General features: G+C 45.2%; 1 protein-coding gene across 1 annotated transcript in view; it reads right to left on the bottom strand.

The window, feature by feature from the left end:
- Positions 1–2811: 2811 nt before the first annotated feature.
- Positions 2812–24552, bottom strand: part of ryr2b (ryanodine receptor 2b (cardiac)) — a 61240-nt gene continuing 39499 nt past the window's right edge. The window contains exons 76-103 of the mRNA XM_072688906.1: positions 24426–24477; positions 24240–24296; positions 23462–23561; positions 21830–21909; positions 21297–21373; positions 20783–20856; positions 20588–20668; positions 20211–20299; positions 19231–19359; positions 18980–19084; positions 18173–18254; positions 17235–17764; positions 16342–17136; positions 15738–15799; positions 15372–15525; positions 14617–14703; positions 13446–13631; positions 12219–12349; positions 12077–12119; positions 10643–10779; positions 9623–9683; positions 9321–9467; positions 8395–8529; positions 7378–7534; positions 5460–5524; positions 3955–4055; positions 3528–3579; positions 2812–2934 (exon numbers count right to left, since the gene is read on the bottom strand). Of these exons, the coding sequence (XP_072545007.1) occupies positions 2812–2934; positions 3528–3579; positions 3955–4055; positions 5460–5524; positions 7378–7534; positions 8395–8529; positions 9321–9467; positions 9623–9683; positions 10643–10779; positions 12077–12119; positions 12219–12349; positions 13446–13631; positions 14617–14703; positions 15372–15525; positions 15738–15799; positions 16342–17136; positions 17235–17764; positions 18173–18254; positions 18980–19084; positions 19231–19359; positions 20211–20299; positions 20588–20668; positions 20783–20856; positions 21297–21373; positions 21830–21909; positions 23462–23561; positions 24240–24296; positions 24426–24477 (3892 nt within the window). The remainder of the gene's footprint in view (positions 2935–3527; positions 3580–3954; positions 4056–5459; positions 5525–7377; positions 7535–8394; positions 8530–9320; positions 9468–9622; positions 9684–10642; positions 10780–12076; positions 12120–12218; positions 12350–13445; positions 13632–14616; positions 14704–15371; positions 15526–15737; positions 15800–16341; positions 17137–17234; positions 17765–18172; positions 18255–18979; positions 19085–19230; positions 19360–20210; positions 20300–20587; positions 20669–20782; positions 20857–21296; positions 21374–21829; positions 21910–23461; positions 23562–24239; positions 24297–24425; positions 24478–24552) is intronic.

Here is a 24552-nt window from a genome sequence, read left to right as displayed (position 1 = left end):
TTGCACTAATAATTCATAATTCACTTCATTAAAGTCAGGGCTAAGCGGTTTAGCCTAAGCCTTTTTTTCCTTAAGACCTCATTTGTATAAGAGCTAAACACTGTCCTCGCTCATTTTCATTCCTATGAAAGTTGTGAGATGATTACTGCTGTCTGCCAGCCCTCCCAGTTCTCCCATTTCTGTTTTATTACGTTCCTCTGCTACCAGAGGAGTTGTGTTCTACTGTGTTCTACGTGGCCCATTAATTAGCATGCTTGGCTGCGTTGAGAGCTCAAATAAACGTGACTGCGAATCGCCAGCGAGTTGGATAACCTTCTGAGGATTCATGAGAATTTGCCTTTAGATTGAGAAACAAGAACCTCCACAAGGGCCCAGACTCCACGGCGGAACCGGTGGCTAGACCTGAGCCGGCAGGGTCAATACAAACCGCAGGCCGACTACATTACCCAGCCTGCCATGTCCCAGCCATCCATCATAGAGCAGCCCATTCTCTCCCACACACAGGCAGCCATTACAACTATAGCAGTGGTCATACAGTGCCATCATCATCCTCACAGACCCTCATTCATCTTACACTGCCCCCAAAACCGCACGTAATCCAAATAAAGAAAGCTCTATTGTGATGGATGGTGGAAAGGATATACGTTTTTGGGAGGAAGAGAATGCAGCGTTTGGTGAGGTGTGGGATTTAAGCCACTGTGGCCCGTGCTCGTTAAAAGTTCATCAGAACGGTGTTTTGCTTCTATGGTCGGTAAAAAAAACGAGAATGCTGGGCCTCGGAGAGCGTGGATGGGAGCGTACCCTCAAACCAAGCCGTTCATAGCCCCCCCTAGCACTAGCAACGCTCCCGACACTAGGAAGGTAAGGCCTTAACACAGCGACCCCTGTGCCGGCCAACATCGCTTACACGCGCACCATCCACCTACTCAGGGAGAGCACAGCCAATTGTGCTCCCCCAAACTCCGGCAGCTGATGGCAAAGTGGCGTGGCTTGGGTTTCAAACTCCCGGCCACAGTGGCAGCACCTCAGAGCACTGAGCCACTCGGTGCCCCCTTTGGTGGCAGTGAGTACCTCATAAAAGAAGTACGGAAGGACCTCCTAAGATAGCAGCACTAATAGCAGAAAATATGTTTTTAGGATGGGGTGGGGTGGTGATCATCCAGCGTTCTGACCTCACTAATGCCTGTTGTCGCTGCAAGCCTTCTTCTTCCCTAGACAGTAGAGACAGTCACTCCGGGCAAACATTTTTTTACTAGCCTTGATTTCAGAGGGCACAATGAATGAACAGGCGTCCCAATACTTTTGTCCGTACAGTGTCCGTACAGTGTTTATAGCCACTTCTTCCTCCTGGCATTGTCGTAAGCTGAAGTAAGGTATGCGTACACACACACACACATACGCACAAACAACACTCTAGCGGTTTAACCACTCATAGTGGACCCGTGAGGCTGAGCGTGATGTAGGCCGCCATTTAATTTCACGCTCAGGATGCCCGGCGCTCACAGAGGAACAAACGAGAGGGAGCTGGGGAGCAAGAAAAAAGGAGGGGGGGGGGGGCGGGGGGGGGAGAGAGATGGATGTAGGCATGTGGAGAAATTTCAAAGCTGGAAAGGAAAGTACTTGATGTTGAGGGACCAATAACAGCCATAACATTAACACCACCTCCTTGTTTCTGCACACATTGTCCATCCGATCAGCTCCAGCAGCACTGCTGTGTCCGATCCACTAGACACTTGTACCTTGTACCAGGGTCAATGCAGTACTGAGAATGACCCACCACCTAAATACGTCCTGCTCTGTGGTGGTCAGTCCTGTGGGATCCTGACCATTGAAGAACAAACAGGGTGAGAGGGGGCTGATAATAAAGTATGCATAGAAACAGATGGATACAGCCTGGAGCCTAGACAGTAAATGCAGAAACCTGGTGTTAATGTTATGGTTTTCATAGCATCTCAACATATCTGGCTGACAGGGTCACATCCAAAAGTACTGGATGGAGCTCCACCATCCATCATTCCAGAGAACACAGTTCTTCCACTGCTCCACAGCTCAATGCTGGGGGGCTTTATTATACCCCTCTAGCCCACGCCTGGCATTAGGTTCATGTGAATCTGCACCGGAGTGTCCTATTCTATTGGCAGTACTTCTTTACAGGGACTAGACAAGCTGTGTGTGTGTGTGTGCGCATTTGCACATCTGTGTCAGCAATGGGTGCAAATTAAAGTAGACGAGTGCACTCATTAATAGGGGTGTCCACAAACTTTTGGACATACAGTGTATAGTCTATGTAGAACCATGACAACTGATCGGATGAGTATATGAGTGTGCTTGGATTGGATCCCTTACTAATGGGGTTCTTCCAGGGTTCTTTAGTAAGGACAATGGTTCTATTAAAGAACCACAACAAACTGATTTGGAGAACTTTAACCCCTTATGCTCCGAGACGTATTACACCCTCAGGTAACTACAGGCAAAGCGATGCAAACTGGCTGAGTTAGTGGGTGAAAAAAAAAGGCAGGAACCACCGGTGGTTCTGAGGAGACGTTGAAAATGGGTCGTTGTTCATGTTCTTGAAGGAGAACAGCGGAAAGCACTGGATAAACACTGCATGCTGCCAGAGAATCAACATAACAATACACACGGAAAACAGTAGCCAGTGTGGGGGAAAATATACAGCATGCAACAGATTCCTGAAGAAGAATTGTGGGAACAGCTTCTCCGTCTGGACGGTGTGAGGCGAGGGAGTCCATGAGGAGGGTGAAATCCTTCTGGATCCTTCAGGGCTGATGGCAGATCCATTAGGACAGTCCTTTAGGTCTGACTATTTACAGGAACCTCTTTGCTGAGCTGATCCTCATACTGTTTACGGAAGCAATCTCCGACTGGAAAGAATTCCCAGCAGCGCTCCTGGTACATCTTCCATACATATGACTCCTATTTGGAAAGGGAGGAATGTCATGAAGTTTATTCTGATTTGTTGGTGCTGATCTGCACCAACACCTACATATACACACACAGTGGCCTCTTCATTGTAACCCCCCCCCCCCTCACCCTCTTGGTTATCTTGTTTTGTCCACCTTGCTGGAGTCTGACTGCAATCTGTTGATGCACAATTTGTGCTAGCCGTTCCTCGAGCCTGCTGGCTTTCAAACTGTGGGTTGCAACCCCCTGGTGGGTCCCAGTGTGGGTGGAATGATAAGGGTCGGAGTGTTGGAGTGTCTCTGAATTTGCTAAATGAGGTTTTTTTTTTTTATTCTGCTCGGCAGGCTTTGCAAAGCTTGCCATTACCGCAGAGAAGATCATCCCTAAGAACGGAGCTTATGAGATCAACGTCTGCTTGATCTAAAAATCAATAGGCCTCTCCGCTGAACAATAATAGAGACTTTCATGCACCACGCGCTGACTGACAGACCTCATTAGCTGTGTTATTGTTTGTGTCTTGTAAGAGCCATGCTGCTGCGGCTAAGCGGATTCCTCTCGGTGAAGTTTACGCGGGTGTGACGGATGGCTGGAAGCCGTGGACGTACCTGTCCCGTGTGCTCTGTCACATCTTTATTGATGAGGTACATCACGAAGAACCTGCAGGCAAGAATTCACACAAAACTCAGGCAAAACGTACAAGACACATTCATTAACTTACAAGTCAGGAACGCTTGCTTGGCTGAGGGCTGCGGAACACATTTCCTCCGTGAGGGGACTGCACTTTTCTTACTTCACACCAATAGGCTGCAGAGCGTCCTATTCTATTGGCAGTGCTTGTCTACAGGGACTAGACAAGCTGTCTGCGTGCATTTGCACATCTGTGGCAGCAATGGATGCGACTTCAAGTAGCTGGATGCATGCCATCGAGTGTCCACAAACTTTTGGACACCTCGTGTAATTTATAAACGTGGCTATCGTGCGCTAGCACTGCACTATTGCTCCCTCCCTCCTGATCCTAGACGCGATACTCACAGATAGTTGGCCAAGTTGTGCTCTTGCAGGGTGTGAGACTCGAAGCCGTGAGGCACTGCGTCAAAGTATTCGCTCCCAATGCCACAGATGAAGCATTTAGTCTGCAGAGAGAGAGAGAGAGAGAGAGAGAGAGAGAGAGAGAGAGAGAGAGGGAAAAGAAGAGAAACGTTGATCCCAGTGTGAATGAGAAGGGAATGACCCGCAGCCAAAGACACTGATAAAATGCACAGCGTCAGTTTCCCAGACATGGGTTAGGCCTGATGTCAAACAAACACACTATCAGTGGAGAATCGCTCCTCTGGCCACGTTAATAAGAGCAGACTTGGTCTGTGTGGCGAACAGAATGAGCCGAAATGAGACTGCCATGTGTCGTAAGCGCAGAAATCATAAATCCACAGAAGTCTGAAATAAGGTCAAAAACAATGACACTGAAATAACAGGAAGTGGCAGAACAGTAATGGCAGTGCAGGGACTGCAGGGAGCGGGCAGTAATCACAGATGATGCTGAAGCCAGTAATCAAAAGCCCAGGATACAATCAAAGGTTTGGACACATCTAATCTGTAGTTTATTTTCTACAGTGAGAAATGCAGGAGAAATCCATATTTTATATTTTTATATATAAAAGATATTTTTAAAATATATAAATAATGATGAAACAATTAGATGACAATAGATAACAATAACACACACACACACACACACACATATATATATATATATATATTAAATAAATTGGGTAATGTGGTGTGAGTTAATGTAAAATATTGTATTCCAAATATTTTTGGACAGTTTCTATTGGTCCACTCTTGATAAAGTGAAATAAACAATGAAACTAGCATAAATAAATAAATAAAGTATTTTTGTTTTATAATCATTTGTTTAGCTTTTTTATTGTTTAAATAAAGTTATATAATATTTTATTGAATACATAATTAATTGTTTAGGCATTAGCCTTTTAAAGCGTCTTTAAAATTATGATTTTTTCTTTTTTAATAGTAAGTGTTGTAGATTCTAAGTGCATGTAAGTCACACACACACCACACACATATCTTACTTTTGATGGCTGAAACAGAGCATTGTTTTGAATCAGATAAATAACTCACAGTGAGAACCAGCCAGGCTGAGATACATCCGCCAAACATGGTGTAGGTAGCTTCAGAAACTGTTAGATCCAACTAAAGATCCCCAAAGACTCCACATTCCCTCACAGCATTTAGAACAGTGTTCATTCAGATTAGAAAGCCCAGCAGCTTGGAAATGTAATAATTTCACTGTGTTTTGTTTTTGTTTATCAGAAGTTTTACTGACTGCTACAACCAGCTCCTCCCCGTCTGTTCCCAGTGACCCTTATCTTATGAGCTACGTCACAACATCTGCAGGCGCTTTGCTTACTGCTGAACTGTCCATAAACAGCCGTGCTTAAACAGATGACTGTGTCATTCTTAGCAGATCAGTGCAGGTTGCTTGCTCTGGCTCTGCCCTTCCTTAAGTGACCGTTTCTTACCTCCATGTCCTCTTTCACCTGCTCCTGTTGATCTCTCAACTCTCCGAAGGCATCAATGATCAGACCTGCCAACACATGAGCGTGTCAGTGCATATGCAGACATGGCGGGAGAAAAGATGAGGGTGAACGTGCCAAAAGTGGTCCAATTAGAAACAGCTAGTGGAAGTTTAAAGTCTCAAAAAGCTAAAACCCATAATCCATAGCACACGTGTACACAAGATTGGATATTTTTGTATGTTCACTGAATAGTGTGATGTTGAATAAAACCCATTCATTAAAATCCATTAAAAATACACAGCACAATATGCTGGGTTGTGCCTGTTGGGTCACTTTGCTGGGTCATTTCCACAGTGCTGGGTAGTGGTAGTTTTTGTGTAGCCTAGCAGCTAGGTTTCTGACAGTAACTGTAGCTGACAGCATAGTAACAACCCAGCCAATGGGTTAATTATCAGCACCTGAAAAGAATCGTTTCAAGTAATTAACAGCAGCTGAGGAAACCGATTAGATCAGAGTCGGTTAATTAGCTTTTCTTCAGACAGCAGCGCTTAGTAGTCACGACGGACAGGAATCGGTACACTAATCTTCCTGTTTTTTATCCATTTGCTACATAATATTACTAATCATCAAGAAAAACGAAGAAAAAAAAAAAGGAAACCTAAATATGTTTTTTTTTTTCAAGTAAAGACAACTTTCTAACCTATATTTGTTCTTTGTGACTGCTAGTATTAGCTAACGTTAGCTAATGTGCTATTCAGTTGAAGGCTAATGTTTGTTTCCACTAGTTAGTACCACTATTATTTGTATTTGTAGAACTGAAAGTTTGTGTTTTTTTTTTGTTATTATAGTGTAGTTTAGTTATTATCTGTGTAATATGTTAATTATAGCTGGCTATAACCTTGCTAGCTAGCCAAACAAACTAGCTAGTTTTTATATCATTGCTGTTTTCTTCATGTTTGGTTGAATTTCTCTGTGAAAAATGCTGTGTGTGTGGTTTCATGTCTGTAAAATTATATTTCCTAACTTTTCTAATCTTCTCTTTACAGGATGGAACAAATATGCTGGTATATCTGCAAGCTGAGAGGAAGCGAACACGGTAATAACATTTATTTGATGATCAGACTGGTTTTTCTGTTAGACTAATAAGCAGAAAATCTCAAATATAGAATGTTAAAACCACCCAGTGCTGGATATAAATATCTTAAAACCTAGCATGCAAGACTATTTATGTAACCCAGCAATGCTGGGTCAAGTTAACCCAGCATGTGTTCTGTTACACGATGACCCAGGAGTGTTTTTGGAGTGTAGACATGGATGTAATTTAGAACCTCACATGTCCTACAACCTGATAACTAACAGAAAAGCTTAATGGACAGGGAAATCACCCAAATGTGAGCTGGACAGACCTGGTTAAAGGCCAGAGCGCACCGACTAAACACTTTAGGATGAAGCCCAACACTCAAATGTTGCAGTGTTTTTAGGACGTTCTTATTTTTTTATGAATATTTACACATTTAAAATGTTATTTTTTATGGTGACTCCTTTGTGACTCCTTTGTGACAACGCCACCAGGCACCCAATATGCTCGGAGGAAAGCTCTGATGCCGGCCAGCACTGAACTGGAGTGATGTGCGGAGAAAGCGCCATCTTTCTGGAGAGGGAAGGGCCGATTGTGCTTTCTCAGGACCCTACTTTGAGGTCCTCTCCTTCCAAAATGATGCCATTATCAATGTCATAGCTTAGCAAAAACAAGCTAAACAATGGCATCAGTGAGCTGTTTGTTGCTATAGTAACCAGTAAAATGGTGAGCTGAGTATCGGTAAATGCGCAGCTACGCGTGGAAAAGTCAACACAACGCGAACAGCCGTGGAACACCAACCCAGCATTCGTGTTCCTTCGTGTTTGTCCGTGTGAGCCTCACCCTGAATGATGGCGAGGAGGATGACGATCACGAAGAAGAAGAAGGTGATGTCGAAAACGACGCGGTAGAACTCAAACTCGTCTCCTGCTGGATCCTCGATTTCATCACCGATCCCTCCTCCAGCTCGGACCCCGACGTACATGTGGAACATGTAACACTGAACACACACACACACACACACACACATATCAACCTGTAAGCGGTCTGCAGCCACTGAGTGAATCAGATAACTGTAATCCTGTGCCCTTTCCTTTGGCATTTGGCAAGATCCAAAAGAGCTTAGCATGCACATTATCAGCCGATCCGCAGGAACGTGTGTATTATCAGCCCATCCGCAGGTGACCTACAGACTGAGGCTCGGCTCCGAGAGTATGAGAAGCACCTGAAAGAATTAGTTCAGCCTCAAAAAATCTAATTTCCTTGTTTTCCTCACAGCAAAGGAGGACAGCTGAGCTCAATAGTAGCATCTTAGCGGATGTGGGTCTCAAACCCACAACCTTGTGAATAACCTCATATTTTTGCGTGTTCTGCTCTGTGCTCCTACTTTATTCTTCACCTGCTCGCCCTGAACCTTGTGGACACCTAGCTAATGTAGCTAATGTGTGGCTAATGTGGCTTCTGCTAAAAATCGTAGCTGTAGCCATCTTGCAGCCATGCTAATTGGAGAAGCATAAGCTTCGTAGCATTAGCTTCCACTGCTTCGTAGCTACACTGGCCTACATTAGCTCCAGGGTAGAGCTGAAGAAGTGAACCTTAGACATCAAATATGTCTCATCTCGTCCTCTGTATCTGGAGCCAGGGGAAATGGTGCCAGGACAGATACCAATCGTATACCAGAATCTAGTCGAGGAGGCATTTTTAGCTTCTCCTAACTAATCAAATCATGGTAGAGATCAAACAGGGCCCGATTCACTGTCGTCTTCCTCCTGCACAGAGCGGAGTGCAGAGCCACTGACTCCAGGACCTTCACTGCGGAGCTCATGACGATGGAGCTCAGTGAGAACCTGGCCGACCTACCGTCAGCATGTCGTTGCATTTCATGTCCAGAGGCTCCCCGTCTTCACTCTTGTTGTAGAACTTGCGGAAGAAGTTGAAGGCCACGACCGTGTAGAGATACACCACCACTGCCAGGAGTCCCACGGTTAGCACCAACTACAACACAATAAGAGCATTTACTGATCAAAGCAGCCGGTGAGTGGAAGTACATGGTAGGTGTTTCTAATAAAGTGGACAGAGAGTGGAAGCACAAAGTAGGGGTTTCTAATAAAGTGGCCAGTGAGTGAAAGCACAAGGTAGGGGTTTCTAATAAAGTGGCCAGTGAGTGGAAGCACAAGGTAGGGGTTTCTAATAAAGTGGCCAGAGAGTGGAAGCACGAGGTAGGTGTTTCTAATAAAGTGGCCAGTGAGTGGAAGCACAAGGTAGGGGTTTCTAATAAAGTGGCCAGTGAGTGAAAGCACAAGGTAGGGGTTTCTAATAAAGTGGCCAGTGAGTGGAAGCACAAGGTAGGGGTTTCTAATAAAGTGGCCAGTGAGTGAAAGCACAAGGTAGGGGTTTCTAATAAAGTGGCCAGAGAGTGGAAGCACGAGGTAGGGGTTTCTAATAAAGTGGCCAGTGAGTGGAAGCACAAGGTAGGGGTTTCTAATAAAGTGGCCAGAGAGTGGAAGCACGAGGTAGGTGTTTCTAATAAAGTGGCCAGTAAGTGGAAGCACAAAGTAGGGGTTTCTAATAAAGTGGCCAGAGAGTGAAAGCACAAGGTAGGTGTTTCTAATAAAGTGGCCAGTAAGTGGAAGCACAAGGTATGTGTTTCTAATAAAATGGCCCAAAACTGAACCAGAAGGTGGGTGTTTCTAATAAAGTGGCCAGTGAGTGGAAGTACAGGGTAGGTGTTTTTAATAAAGTGGCCAGAAATGGTAGTACAAGGTAGGTGTTTCTAATAAAGTGACCTGTTTGCCGTTGTGAGTGACCGATGATAGGATGGTGCGTAGTGTTTTAAAGCCCATGGCGACGTCCAGCAGATGTGCAGCGAAGAAGAAATTGTTGTAGTGACCCAGAACTGACAGCAGCATGTACCAGGTAAGGTACAGGAAGGACTGAGAGGTGATGCAGAGAGAGAGAGAGAGAGAGAGAGAGAGACATGGACCGATGGTTTGAAAGAGAGAGAGAGAGAGAAAGTGTGTGAAAAACGGAACTGACTTTTTCATCTAGCAAAGAAATGCAGATCCTAAAACGCTCAGAAATAACTCACACTGTCGGTGAAGACCACTCCCAGCTTCCATATCTGATACTTCATATCAACGGCACTCAATCTGACATCACAAAAAGCCGTATGGGTTAGAAACACAGCTGCACACTAAGCACTACTGCCATCCTCTGGCTTAAGAAGGCATTGCACCACAAATCTGTAAGGGTCTTGAAGATGTTGGCAGGAGAACGGTATGCATTCTTAAAATGAACCCCTTCTAGGTCCATTATTGTGTACATGCATGGTGTTGTTTGAGGGTTATTTCCATGTCCTTCTGAATGAGATCTGAGTGAGGTTTGACTATTCTGTGTCTGCTTTTAGCAAAAAGGGGTTCTATCTAGTAACAAACATGGTTCTTTTCTTAATGACAGAACCAGGCAAGGAACTGTTTAAACATCCAAATGGTTCTTTCTATTGTCATGGTCTCATAGCAAATAGATACATGGAACTATCTTCCAAAGGTTTTCCACCAATTAGAAGAACCACTGTCTTTAACCAGGCAAGGAACCATTTAAGCATCCAAATGTTTTTTTTTTTGCATCGTCATGGTTCTATATAGAAGAATTCTTGAAGAACCATTTTTATTAAGTGTATATAAAATAAAATAAAGTGCTCATAAGTAGTAGATGAAGTGTTACCAGCCACACTCTAGACAAAAAGGGTTCTGTACAGGACTGAAAATGGTTAATATTGGCAATATTGGAACCCTTTTTGGTGCTCCATAGAACCATCTACAAAGGGTTCTCTACCAATTAGAAGATCACTTTAACCAAGCAAAGCATCCAGATGGTTCTTTGAGTTGTCATGATTTTACATGGATTCTACAGGACCTACATAGAACCATTGGCTTTTAATAAAGAACCCATGAAGAACCCATTTTTCAATACATACATACATCAAGTAATTCTAATAATTACATATTCATAATTACGTAACATAAACTGAATGGACACAGAACCGTTCCAGGTAAAGACAGTCAACAGTAAAAGTGTAAATCAGCTCTAGTCATGCCCAATAACTCACAGAGCGCTGACCAGACTCTCCCGGTCTGGTCTTCTCCTGTCCTGAGCCTCAGAACTGAAGTCCAGCGCCGTTTTATCCAAACCCAGCAGCTCACTGATCCGAGCCGAGCCGTACAACTCGCTGTACTTCGCCATCACCTGCCACAGTTACACACACACACACACACAGTATAATTCAGCAACGTTGTTTAGGTGTCTTTGTAAATATGTCATGGACTCTATATGGACAAAAGTATTGGGACACCTGCTCCTCCATTGTTTATTCTAAAATTAACGTTATTAAAAAGAGTTGATTCTGCTTTTGTTGCAGTAACTGTCTCTACTGTCCAGAGAAGACGGCTTTCTACTAGACTTTGAAGGAGCATTGCTGTGAGGATTTGACTGCATTCAGCATTAGGTGAGGTCAGGATGTTGGATGATCACCACCCCACCTCATCCTGAACTGCCCAACTCATCCCAAAAGTACTGGATGAAGCTCCACCATCCATCACTCCAGAGAACACAGTTCTTCCACTGCTCCACAGCTCAATGCTGGGGGCTTTATACCCCTCTAATAGCCCATGTCTGGCATTACGCAGCAGCATGATCCCAATTGGTTCATATTTAGTGGTCCAGAGAGCCCTATTCTATTGGCAGTACTTTTCTACAGGGACTAGGCAAGCAGTGTGTATGTGTGTCTATGTCAGCAATGGGTGCAACTTAAAGTAGCTGAATGCATCCATTAGAAGGGGTGTCCACAAACATTTGGACATACAGTGTGTGTAATGGGTTTTAACATAGAAACCTTCAAAACATCTCGGCTGCAGTTGATTAGACAGTGACGGTGTAGAAGTCGTTTACAGGACCAGTCAAAAGTTTGGAGACATTAAAATATCTTCTGCATGAGCTTAGTGTGCTCGCCGGCAGCCCCATGAGGAGTCACCCGGGAATTCTCAAAGCTGCTAGTCGGAGGGGTGCATTTGGATAATATTTATATACTATATTAATAACAGTGTTCTGTATAGAACCATAGTGAAACTCTAGGGTTCTGTACAGAACCATCCCCAAGAGGCTTTCTTGTTGTATATGGAGAACACTCTGGGTTCTTTAGCAAAGGGAATGGTTCTATAGTATCTATGCATCTATCCACATACCCATATAGTATCTATATAAGTATCTATACTGTTAGATACTGAATTGATGATTTGGAAACATATGCATCAACTTTACTATTAATAGTAGAGACAATATTAAAGTAAATTATGCATTGATGTCCAAACTGGTTTTGACTGGTATGTTAATAAATCAGTGTATTAACCAATAATAAAAAAACATCATGCATGCTCTGTTAGCTCAGTATTACAGTGATCATCCACGTCCAGTTCACTTCATGCAGTGTTAATCTGGTCTAATTCAACACCGCCGCTTTACTACAGTCCTGTGCTTCAACGCGTACCTTCCTCTTCACAAATTTATCCCAGTAATTACTGGGGTAAGATCTGAGAAACGAGAGAACAGAGCAGGGTTTATTTCGGCTGTAGGACGAGGAGCTACAGCGCTTGAGGTCTTGTGTTTATGACGTGGGAGAGTGCACTCACGACGTGTTAATGACCAGTCTGTCCCACTGGCCTTTGATGTCGTCCTCAGAGGGTTGCTTGGTCACATAGAGGCCGTCGAACTCCAGCTTACGGGCCAGCTCCTTCTCCCGCTTGAAGATCACTAAAGGTAACTAAGAGAAACAAGCCACCAAACAGTCATACCCTTCTGTTGCATTGTGTGTGTGTGTGTGTGTGTGTGTGTGTGTGTGTGTGTGTGTGTGTGTGGAACCTGTAAACCTTTCGTTTAGATGGACACTCTGGTCAAAATGAAAAAATTGACCATGTCCACATCGGCTGTAAACGAACATACTTGGAAGAGACCACTCACTGCCACTGACTAGCATGGCGCTAATGGAGGGGGGAGAGGGAGGGCAATTTAGCTTGCCTGATAGAATGAAGCCAGTTACACTAGCTTGGACTTACGCATGGCTGTGGCATCACCTGAATACACAATAAAGGAGTACCTATTTGTTCTTTGAATGATGCTATAAAAAAGGTCCCTGTGCCACTCGGGAGCCTAGGAACCCACCTTCTAGTGATGCATCTTAAAAGTGGGAGGAGCCTTTTTTTTTAGCTGATAGCTCAGTGGCTAGGCTAGCAGTTGGTTGAGCACCACAGATATTCCCAATGGTGGTATGACGTAGTTGACTAATGCATGCTGGGTACTGTAGTGAGAGAACACCGCTATAATCTCCAGGATTATAAACAGATGTAGAAATGGGCACACATACAGCTTGTCTAGTCCCTGTAGAAAAGTATTGCCAATAGAATAGGACTCTCTGCAGCAGATGACTTTTTGGCGTCATGCCTAATGCCAGGTGTGGGCTAGAGAGGTATGCAGCCTTTTTAATACCCTGGATATTGGAAGAATCACTAAATGAGCAGGTGTCCCAATACTTTTGACCATACATTGTATTCATTTATATGATAAATGTATACTTTTGTTTAACTTACAGATGGAAATTGCTCGTTTCTCATTACACAGGACTCCACCTATTCAGCTATTCACATTTCAGTCCCTGAGGACCCACACATTGTTCTCTACATCTTTTGTGCACTGCAAACACACCTGAGCCAGGTAATCAAGCTCCGTGGAGTGCTAATTAACTGGCGCAGCTGCGCGGGAACAGCAGAACCAAATCCATTACTCTATAGTCCAGCAACGAAGATAAAGGCTTAATAGGTTAGTGGTGCAGCCGGCATATACATCTGCACCACCAGACTTGCCTTCAGACAGTAGTAGCCGATGATGGAGCAGAAAGCAATCAGAGTGTGTAAGACAGCGAGGCAGTGGAGAACAGGCTCCATGTAACCGCTTTCTCCCAGTACGAAACACACCGCCCCCGAATCTCCATTCTCCTTCTCTTCCCTGAGATCAGTCACACGTTCCTCATCAGCTTCACTGGAGGAGACCTGATGCAGCAAAACATGAAGACAGACACACTTAGAGGCCACTTTATTAGAAACCCCTACCTTGTACTTCCACTCGCTGGCCACTTTATTAGAAACCCCTACCTTGTGCTTCCACTCGCTGGCCACTTTATTAGAAACCCCTACCTTGTGCTTCCACTCACTGGCCACTTTATTAGAAACCCCTACCTTGTGCTTCCCCTCACTGGCCACTTTATTAGAAACCCCTACCTTGTGCTTCCACTCACTGGACACCTTATTAGAAACCCCTACCTTGTGCTTCCCCTCATTGGCCACTTTATTAGAAACCCCTACCTTGTGCTTCCACTCACTGGCCACTTTATTAGAAACCCCTACCTTGTGCTTCAACTCACTGGCCACTTTATTAGAAACCCCTACCTTGTGCTTCCACTCACTGGCCACTTTATTAGAAACCCCTACCTTGTGCTTCAACTCACTGGCCACTTTATTAGAAACCCCTACCTTGTGCTTCCCCTCATTGGCCACTTTATTAGAAACCCCTACCTTGTGCTTCCACTCACTGGCCACTTTATTAGAAACCCCTACCTTGTGCTTCCACTCACTGGACACTTTATTAGAAACCCCTACCTTGTGCTTCCACTCGCTGGACACTTTATTAGAAACCCCTACCTTGTGCTTCCACTCACTGGCAACTTTATTAGAAACCCCTGCCTTGTGCTTCCACTCACTGGACACCTTATTAGAAACCCCTGCCTTGTGCTTCCACTCACTGGACACTTTATTAGAAACCCCTGCCTTGTGCTTCCACTCACTGGCCACTTTATTAGAACCCCCTACTGATCAAGGCCTATAGGATATCTAACACAAGCTGTGCATTACGAGACACGCTACAGTTTCCACACCAGCAAGATGGAGCTTCAAAGGAGGGGTTTCTGATAAAGTGGCCAGTGGGTGTCCAAAATACACTGATGCGTGTACAGCAGACTGAGGAGCCTGACTGCTTCACCTTGTAGAACAGAAGGATGAAGTTGATGGTGAAGGCCACACACAGCGCGAGCACTCGCATGTTGTAGAAATGCCTGGCAAAATAGTTCTGTGGAAGACAAGACATACCGGTTACTACACATACCCAGTTCTGTGCAGAAGTTCTAGCTACCCAAACACATTCCTCTAACCCCCGTCTCTCAGCTTTACTGTAGAAGCTCCAGATCTCATTAGAACAGATGCAGGTGAACATACATCCAGTAAAAAGGAGAAACAAGAGCTTCTCGTTCTTTAGAAAGAAAGTAATAAGATATTGACGGTGAGCTAGTCTGAAGAACAGATGCTCGGTTCCTCCAGGGTTCTCCTGGACGCCCCCCCCCCAGTCTCAGCACAGCATGGAGTATGTGTTCAACTCCATCAGCAGCATCAGCAGCAGCATCAGCAGCATCAGCAGCAGCTCACCTGATTTACCATCATTAAGCCCTGATTTACCAGGTGTTGATCTGAGGAGAACTCTAAATAATACTAGACTCCATGAGAGAGGAGAACTTTGGAGATGTTCTAATGATGAACACAGTGATGGAGAACCTCCACCACTTTCTCTAGGAGTGTTAATATTAGTGTTTATTCTAATAACAGTGTTTTACTGCCCAGATAAGCGTCTTTTTGTTCCAATAGTCATACGGCACTAAAAATTTGTTCACAGTGCTGTATGTTCATGCATACAGCCCTAAACAGCTTTCAGAGTAAGAGAGAGAGAGAGATAGCGCGCCCTACGAGAAGCTTGGTCTTCTGAGAGCAGATGGTTTTCCAAGCAGCCGATTCCTGAACCTCCTGCTCTGCTGCTTTGTGTGAGTCGGCCTTTCGGATTCTTCTTCTTCTGGCCTTCTGCTCCTCCTTCCTCCTGTCTTTCTTCTCATCCTCTTCTCCTCTACAACAAGAAACATGTACCTTGTTAACTTGCCATTAGAAATTTGATTGTAGTGGTTGGTGCAGAGTAGTGGGTGACAACACCACCTTCCTCACTTCAGTCTTAGGGTCTGATTATCTGGTTGGGCAGGTTCAACACCAGCCTACAGCAATATAAGAGTCCTTAGGAAAGACCCCTAACTCTACATTCTCCTACCTGACCAAGGTACTTACTCAGCTTTTTCAGTTTCTGACTGCTTCTCCAGCTCCTCCAAATCTTCCTCAGACACCATCACCTATCATCAAAGAGATAATCGGATAAATTGGCCGATGTTTCAGGCTATAAAACCTAAAAGTCTAGCTGAAATGACATGACCTCAAACCTGAAGCTAAGTCAAGGCCAAATTAGGAATAAAGATATACACCGATAAGCCATAACATTAAAACCAAGTCAGGTCCCCTTGTGACCTGCTGAGCCATGGACTTCACAAGACCTCTAAAGGTGTCCTGTGGTAGCTGGCACCAAGACTAACATCAGCAGCAGATCCTTTAGGTCCTGAGAGTTGTGAGGTGGGACCTCCATGAGCATCGGGCGCCCTGGTTATCCTTCTTTGAAGCACTTTTGGTTGTACTGAATATTGGGAATACCCCACAAGACCCGCCTGATGTTTTCTGACCCAGTCGTGTAGCCATCACAGTTTGGTCTGTACCCCCCCTTGACAGGCGCCATAGGAACCAGACCGTCAGTGCTATTCACTTCACCCGTCAGTGGTTTTAATACTATGGCTGATTGGTGTAGAACAGAAGCAGTCACAAGCTACATACAGAGTGCCCTGACCTGGAATTTGGAGGGATCAACCAGGTCGCTAAGGTTGCCGCTTGACTCTCTGGTCAGCAACGTGTACTGCCCTCCTTCCTTTCTCAGCTGGAGGCCGAAGATGTCCGTCAGCAGCTGAGGGTTTCTGGACACGGCTGACAGATCCAGACTCACCGCCCGCAGGACGTCTCGAGACGAAAGGGCTCGTGTCTGATCTCTGACCTCAGCGACCTCCTCGTTGGCCCCTGTGACCTCATCCAGAGTCGGGTCCCGTAAGTTGGAGAAGAGTTCTGAGAGTTTCGTCTCTTTGGCAATCTCAATAACCCATCCGCTCAGGAAGACGAGGTAGAGGAGGTGAAGGAAGAAGAATATGGTGCCCAGAACAGTGCGAGTGATGCCCATTGTAAGATTATGGAAGAAGAGGAAGATGGTCAGGAATAAGCCCTTCATGGTCATCTTTTTTTTCATCTTCTTCCTCAGGTTCCTTATAGAGAGGAGAGAGAGGATCACCTTTAAGCCATATAAAGGCGCCAGGAGGACCCTTTTCATCTTCGATGAAGAAGACGAGAGAAAGCCTTTTGGCTCTTCGGCGTCGCAGATTTCCACATAGCCGTTTTCATCTTTCTCCTTGCTTTCTTCTGCCCCATCCTCTTCTTTCCCCCTGGCCTCCTCCCCGCGGTCAGACCCAGAGATCTGGGCGGCTAGCTGCATCTCGAAGATGGTGTCCTCACAGAAGTTAACAAACAGCTCCATCTTTTCTTTCTCTCCTCCCTCGTTCACCATGTCGAAGATGAACTGGCGTTTGCTCTCCTTCACCTGGGTGAAATCAAGCGCAAAAAAAAGGTAAAGGAACCGAACTCTACTTTCCGAGCTTCTCATCGCTACCATGCTTTCAACACACCATCCTTCCTTACCTGTGGTTTTTCCCACTGCGTCCGGCTCGACTCGCTAATCTCAAAGTAGACCCTCTCGACGCGCTTCCCGCTGCCCATGATCTCGATCCTGCCCAAATGAGGCTGGAAGTACCTCAGCACGCTCTCAGCCAGCTCCAGAAAGTTCCGCAGCTGGCCGTCGCGGGGCATGTGCTCAGACAGGTTGGTCAGGAGGACGGCCACGTTGAAGCCGATGTCTTTGGCCGGCTCGTGGAAGCGTGCCACGAAGGCCTGGTAGTCCAGGAGCTTGCTTTCGTTGGTCTCTACGCAGGACAGAAGAAACTCAGTCTCGAACGGCGTGTAGCGCTTGTAGCTCTCCATGGCCCTCTGGAAGTCCTTCTTGGAGATAAGCCCTTGCCTATCCGGGTCGTATTCTTTGAAGGCGTCGGACGATACAAGGTCTTTGAGCTTCAGGAACATGTCAAAGAACTTGAGGATCATCTCAACGTTGCTCGAGGACTCCACCAGCATGTCTACCATCTGCTTGCCAATTGTCCCGTTGACCACGTTTCCTGGAACGAGCGATGCAGGTTAGGAGTTTCTCCCCATTTTGGCTTTGTCAATTAACCCACCAGTTCGTACCTCCCCCAAGCACTAGCAATGCTGCCGACACCAGGAGAGTAAGGACACGTCTCCGGGTCACCGGCTAACAGACAGCTGTGCCGCCAACATCGCGTAAGACCAATTGAACCAACTGTAGTCCCTCAGACTCTGGCCGCTGATAGCAAGAGAATGGCTCAGGATTCAAACTTGTGACCCCTAAGGGCCATAGAGGCAGTGCAATACACGGCTGAGCCACTCGGAGCCCCATGCTTTACTTATTTTGATTTAAAAAAAAAACGAAAAATCCATAAAATCATTCAAAACATTTGAGTGGAGGTACGCTGAAAGTTTCTGAACCAGAAATCAGATCTTCTTACCTTCCAGCAAAGACAGCAGCATCACCACCATGTCCTTAAGAAGATCCATCAGTTCCTTCAGCAGCTCAATCTGACTGGAGTCCTAGAAATCCAGCACAATTTTAAAAGTCATTTTTGAAAGTGTTTGATTGCACTGAACACACAAACACACAAAACAGATCTCATATTTCAACTGGTTTTTATCTAGTGTAAGTGTCGTATTCTATTAGTACAAGGGTTCTTTAAGCGATGCCATGGAGGAACCTTTTTTCGGTTCCAAAGTGAGAAAATGTATGAATTATAAACCTTTAACAGGTTATTGACCCATAGTGGAGTTATGAAATAACTGAATTTAAGGAGGAGGAACATGCCTGAAGCCCCTCCCCCCAAATCCAACATCCTATAAATTCTATTTTGACCTTGTTCACGTGTCTACAACAGGACTGTGCAACCCCTGCACTACCCAGTCACCTCCCTTTTAACCAACCCTTCCATGCATCATTCCTGGCTACCAAGGCAGAAGCCAGCCCACCACCACCACAGTCTTCTCTCAAATCTTCTAGCTATTAAACAATCTAGTAAACATCTAGCAAACATCTCTGACGCCTTTATATTTTTAAGTGTGGATGACTGTACATGCTCTAAAAGCATTCTAGGTTCTAGATTTGCTAATGGGCTAGATGACAGTACTGCTCGATTTTAACAGATGAAAGATAAAACATCTAAAATAAGGTAATATTCGTATCATTTTCTTACAACAGTCTGAACATGAAATATTAGCTATATGACCTAGACTGAAGATAAGGACATTCTTTTGCTCCAGCAAACCTGAGACAGTTTCATCTGCATGTGGGCAAAGACGTGCAGGAACCCCACAACAGCATCCCACAGACGACTATGGGCCAAACTCTGCTGGTTCCCCGTGCACGGACCCTGAAGAAATAAACGTAGTTGGTTTATAAACACATACGGAGCAAGAACAATAAGATAAGATCAATTATACAAAGATGTTGTTTGTCCAAATACTTTTGTCCATATAGTGTATTTGTAATAAACTTCCCTTCCAAAAGGTGTTTCACCTGAATGTACTCCGTGAGCGTGTTGAAGACTTGCTTGGCCACCCTGATGGCCTTGGAGAAGTTGCGCTGGCCGTGGTCATCAATCACATCCTTCCCAGAGTAATACCAGTAGAAATCGCTGATGGACTCCTAAACATACCGTTGGATATTTGCATTATTTTAAAATCGATATTCACTGTTATTGTTGGGATCAATATCAAGTACAGACACGTGACAAAACATTAGGACCATAAATGTCCTCAACACATTTAAACATCTGAACATTTGATCTTCATGTGGTCAATACAGAGGGATGGAGGTACTATGACTAAAGACGAAATGTCTTTAAGCATCATTAGTAATTAATGTAATTAATAGAAATGTCATTTTCTATTTATTACTCCTTCAAATGTGTAGAATTAGAAGTAGGTGCAGATGATCAGAACATGCTTAGAGAGGATTCTGGAGGAGTCCTTAGACATTTAGTCTGGTCTGCTTATGATGGTTTAATGGTTGAAGTGAGTGGTGAAGATCACTATGGCCAGATCCAAAGAGCTCTCTAGGAGGGCTATCGATAACAGGGTTGTGGGTTCGATTCCCAGGCTTGGCAAGCTGACACTGTTGGGCCCTTGAGCAAGGCCCTTTACCCTCTCTGCTCCCTGGGAGCTGGAGTTGGCTGCCCACCACTCTGGGTGTGTGTGTGTACTCACTGCCCCTAGTTCACTAGTGTGTGTGTGTGTGTGTGTGTGTGTGTGTTCACTACCACAGATGGGTTAAATGCGGAGGACACATTTTGCTGTACAGTGCACAGTGACAAATACGTGCACCTTTTTGGAAGGGGGTTAAAAAGATGGCCTAAAGGTTAGAGCACTCCTTCAACATTACCACAATCGGCTTCCTGTGCAGAGGTGGCAGTAGCGGGAGTGTGTGTGTTCACTCACTAAATAGAATTCCTGTGTACTGCTGTGAACCCTCAGTGATAGCTAGGGCTGCTGATGTACCTGTACTCTCAGCAGGTAGTCCACAGTGGAGATGATGATATTGACGGTGGTGTTGTTTCCAGTCTGAGTCCTTAAATAATTCTGAAAACCTGTAACAACAATAAGCACATTTAGCACTTTTCTAGCTTTCAAATACAGTTGAAAGCAGGACATTAAAAAAAGTAAACAGCAAAGCTTTGTTTGACCAAGGTATTAAAGGATTTAACGAACACACAAAGACAAACGGATTAAACAAACGAAGCTGCCAAGTAAGGGGAAAGGAAACGTGCAGAGTAAATTGAAGGATGAAGCTGAATGTGCTTTCATAAAGGGGGAATCTGACATGGAGGACGAGAACACAGCAGGTAGTCTGCTGTCTTCCCATGGTTGACAAAGACCTGCATTATGTCCTTCACAAAGCAGCTGGAGAAATCGGAAGAGGTCGCAGGTCAGCTGCTCATCTGCCATCACTTTATCACCTAACAGAGAGACAGAGACAAGCAGACAGACAGATAAGGCAGATGCCAGTAAAAAGCTAGTAGGCTCTTCCCAGAGTGTAACAAATGCCTCCTGATGTCTGAGCTGTGCTCTACCTGCGTTGTCTTCAGCCACCACTCCTAAACCCTCTGCTTTCATCTGCCTCTCGAAAGCGTTCAGATCCAACACACTGCAACACAGATGTGCAACACACAGATACAACTGAGACTACACACTTAAACAGAGGTACAACACAGGGCACTGAACTAAACCCCCAGTAAAGTACAAGAAAAACAATCCAAACATTGGCCGATTTCAGTCCATTTGCACCATCGCCAGTGTATACTTAATGCATCTTTAGCTACTGGATATAATTTGATCTCGGTTGTTTTAGGCTGTTCTTGAGAACGGGTGTCCGGGGACTCATTCAGAATAGCTCAGCCCTAGGGAAAGGTTGCGAAGAGCAGCAAAAAGTTGGTGCAACACCCTTAACTGCTAACAGCAGTCATTGACAGCGACGAAACCTTGGTACCACAACTATAATCGCCCAAGTTGCAGGGTGCCGCCTCAGACGCAAGAGCGAAGATTGCCACCACATACGTGTGATATAGGGTCATTCGTGTAGCGTACCTGCAGGACTGCATGAGGCCAGACAGGCTGTGAAAGAATCCCACGTCCCTCTTCTCTCTCAGGTAGTCCAGCATTTTCTGTCAGAAAGCAGAAGGAGGAGAAGAAGGGCTCTCAAAGACAGGTACCCAAACACAGAGATCTTTAAAAATCTGTTAAAGTGTCCTTTAAATGACCTCTAACCCAGTCGCCATTGTCCAGTTCCTGACCAGAGGACCATCACATGGTTGGTGAACCATTTTCAGCTCAGGTGCGACACTCGCATGGTACTGTCATAGTATTGCAAGGGGGTGTGTGACACTGGTATGAGTATTTTAGGTGTTACTGGGGTTTTACACAACGAGAGTGTCACTGCTAGGCTGAGGATGGGTCCACCACCCAGAAATATCCAGTCTGAACATTGACGGGCTAGAGTAGTGGTCACCAACCCTTCAACTCTTCAGAAGTGCTGGAATAGCCTATTAGACTTGAGTTGGTGGTGAATTCGGCATGAAGGCAGATCTCCAGGATGTGATAGGACATGTCTTCAAACCTACCTGCTGTACAGCAGTGTTCCCTCCATTCAGAATGGCTATGCCAAGCTTAAGAGTGGACGCCACCACTGGCCCCATAGAACCTGTGAAACAGAACAGAACAGATATGCTGAACGGTTCTGAGCATGGAACTGTGCAGTGGGTGGGTTCAATGGTGTAGAGATCAGCTGATTGGCTACATATTTGCATCATCTTTGTGCCACAAGATCCGCAGTCTTTATATGGTCAGTTATTCCATTTTAGTGCTCTTCAAAAGTTCAGGTCACGATAAAGTTCAGCATACTTGAGTCGGCTATGGGCTTTGTCCAACATCGCTACTGTGGCTTGCGGGGCTCATCCAGCAACGGCACGGCCTGGATACAGGGCTCGTGCAACAACACTACCGTGGCTTTAACATGGCCCAGCTACCGGGCTCGTCCAACAACGCTACCATGGCGTTAGCAAGGCCTGGCTCGCTTAGTGGAAACCAGCATTAGCTTTACGAGGCAAACACTTAAAAGTGAACTGCAGGGTTTCTGTATTAAAAGCTGATGTGTAACAGCTGTGCTGGACTGGACGTTCATGATGTTGTGACTGTATATCGTCCTTTATGCCAGGACCACGGCTATAGCTGTCCATTAGCATAGCACTAATTTATTTAAGTGGATTCCAACATTATTCTGCACTACATCTATAAAACGGCCTCCTTGGTATAGTTTATGCATGACGATTACACAATGCTAACAGGTGAATTACGGCTTCAGTAAGTTAGCTAGCGTAACTACATTAACCTTAGACCTGTCACTAATTAGAATTAGCAACACAGCAATGAAAAAAAGGGTCTGTGCCCTTGCAGAATGGTATGGCCAACTGGCACTGCAATGGAAAAGGGGCCAAAGTGACCCAGCATTCATTGACCTCTTAAAGGATCAGACTCCACCTTGAATTACACTTTCTAATTGTTTTGATGTCTTTCTAAGCCCTTTGTCCATACAGCGGACAGTCCCTGCATACTGTACGAGAAGACTTCCCAACCCTGTCCTTAAGGAATGGTTGTCCTCCAGCTCCAAACACACCGGAGCAGCACGGTCAAAAGGCTACATCACTCTGCCCACGTGCTTCAGGTGTACTGGGGCTGAACAGATGCTTTGGCCGGCTTATAGGGCCACTGAGGGCAGGGCAGACTGTCCAGTAGAACATAAATATTACATCAGAGTCCGCCAGCAGAAGCTGTTCCTCGGCCAAAGATAATAAAGGAAAAAGCCCAAGGCAAGCCAGAGCTCCGATGAGTCACTGTTCAGAGTAATAAGAGGGAAAGGCAAGCCAAATGCATCTCACAGAGATTCTTCATCAACCGAGTGTTAGTGCATTTCTGGAACTAAACAAGGATTTGGATTCGCCTCCATTCTCCCAATATATGAAACTCTATTTGTGGATGTGTGACACTCGAATTGTGTGAGTGTGTGTGTGGCTGTAGATGTGTGAGAGATGTAGAGCTTCTATCTGTGAAATGTATCCAATCTCCAAATTTCCAATCCTCTCCAATAACAACTCAATTTCCTGAATCATGGGTGGCACAACTGTCTAAGCGCTGGCTCTATCGATAGGAGTGTGCGAGTTCACGGCTGTAGCCACAGCCATCCGTGGTCTACTCACCTCTGCTGCCACTGAGTCTCTGAAGGACCATCTCTGCAGCTCCGCGATCGTGCAGTCGGGCTTGCTGGAACAACAGCCGCTGCTTCTCAAGCTCCTTCTCCTGCAGACAGACAATTAATGCATCTATCAGTCAGCCATCCCTACTGGGACAAAAGTATTTGGACACCAGTTTTTCTTCTGAAAATCAAGGATGTTAAAAGAGTTGATGCTGCTTTTGTTGGAGTAATTACTGTCTCTACTGTCCAGAGAAGAAGACTTTCTTTTAGATTATAAAGAAGCATTGCTGTGAAGATTTGACTGCAATCCGCAACCTGAGAATTAGTGAGGTCAGAATGTTGGATGATGATCACCACCCTACCTCATCTCCATCTCCCCAACTCATCCCAAAAGTACTGGATTGAGCACCATCCATGACTATCATTCCAGAGAACACAGCTCTTCCACTGCTCCACAGCTCAATGCTGAGGGGCTTCATACCCCTCTAGCCCACGCCTGCCATTAGCCAGCATGGTGCCAATAGGTTCATGCTGATCTGCTCTATAATGTCCTATTCTATTGGCTATAGTTCTCTACAGGGACTAGACAAGCTGTGTGTGTGTGTATGTGCATTTGTACATATATGACAGCAATCAACTTAAAATAGTTGAACGCATTTATTAGAAGGGGTGTCCACAAAATTTTGTACACTTGTGCATCGTTCATACTTGCAATGATTGGCTAATTGAACAAGGTGGAGCTACTGATAAAGGCAATGTCCAGCGGCATCATCACGGCTCACCTCAAAAGATTTCACCTCTTCGTCATTAGCGTCCCCATCATCGCCCGTCTGACAGCTCTGCATGAAGACCAGAACACATCACAGTGGTCAGGACTGTGGTCATATTAGGCATATCTAGACCATATATAGACCAACACCTTCTCCAATAGGAGGATTAGGAGAAGGATTCTCAGCAGGAGGTCCTACCTCGGCCATGATGTCTGCGTAGGCCAGGTACAGAGTGTCCTCCTCCAGTTTGCTGTGGACAGGAACAGAGAGGGAGGAGGACAGTTTTGTTGATAATTCTTCTCATATCTCAGAATTGAAGCCGAGC

Source organism: Salminus brasiliensis, chromosome 10, assembly GCF_030463535.1.
Source record: "Salminus brasiliensis chromosome 10, fSalBra1.hap2, whole genome shotgun sequence".
Taxonomy (NCBI): Eukaryota; Metazoa; Chordata; class Actinopteri; order Characiformes; family Bryconidae; genus Salminus; species Salminus brasiliensis.
The sequence above is the reverse complement of the archived record's forward strand: the minus strand, read 5'-3'. Positions and strand labels throughout refer to the sequence as shown.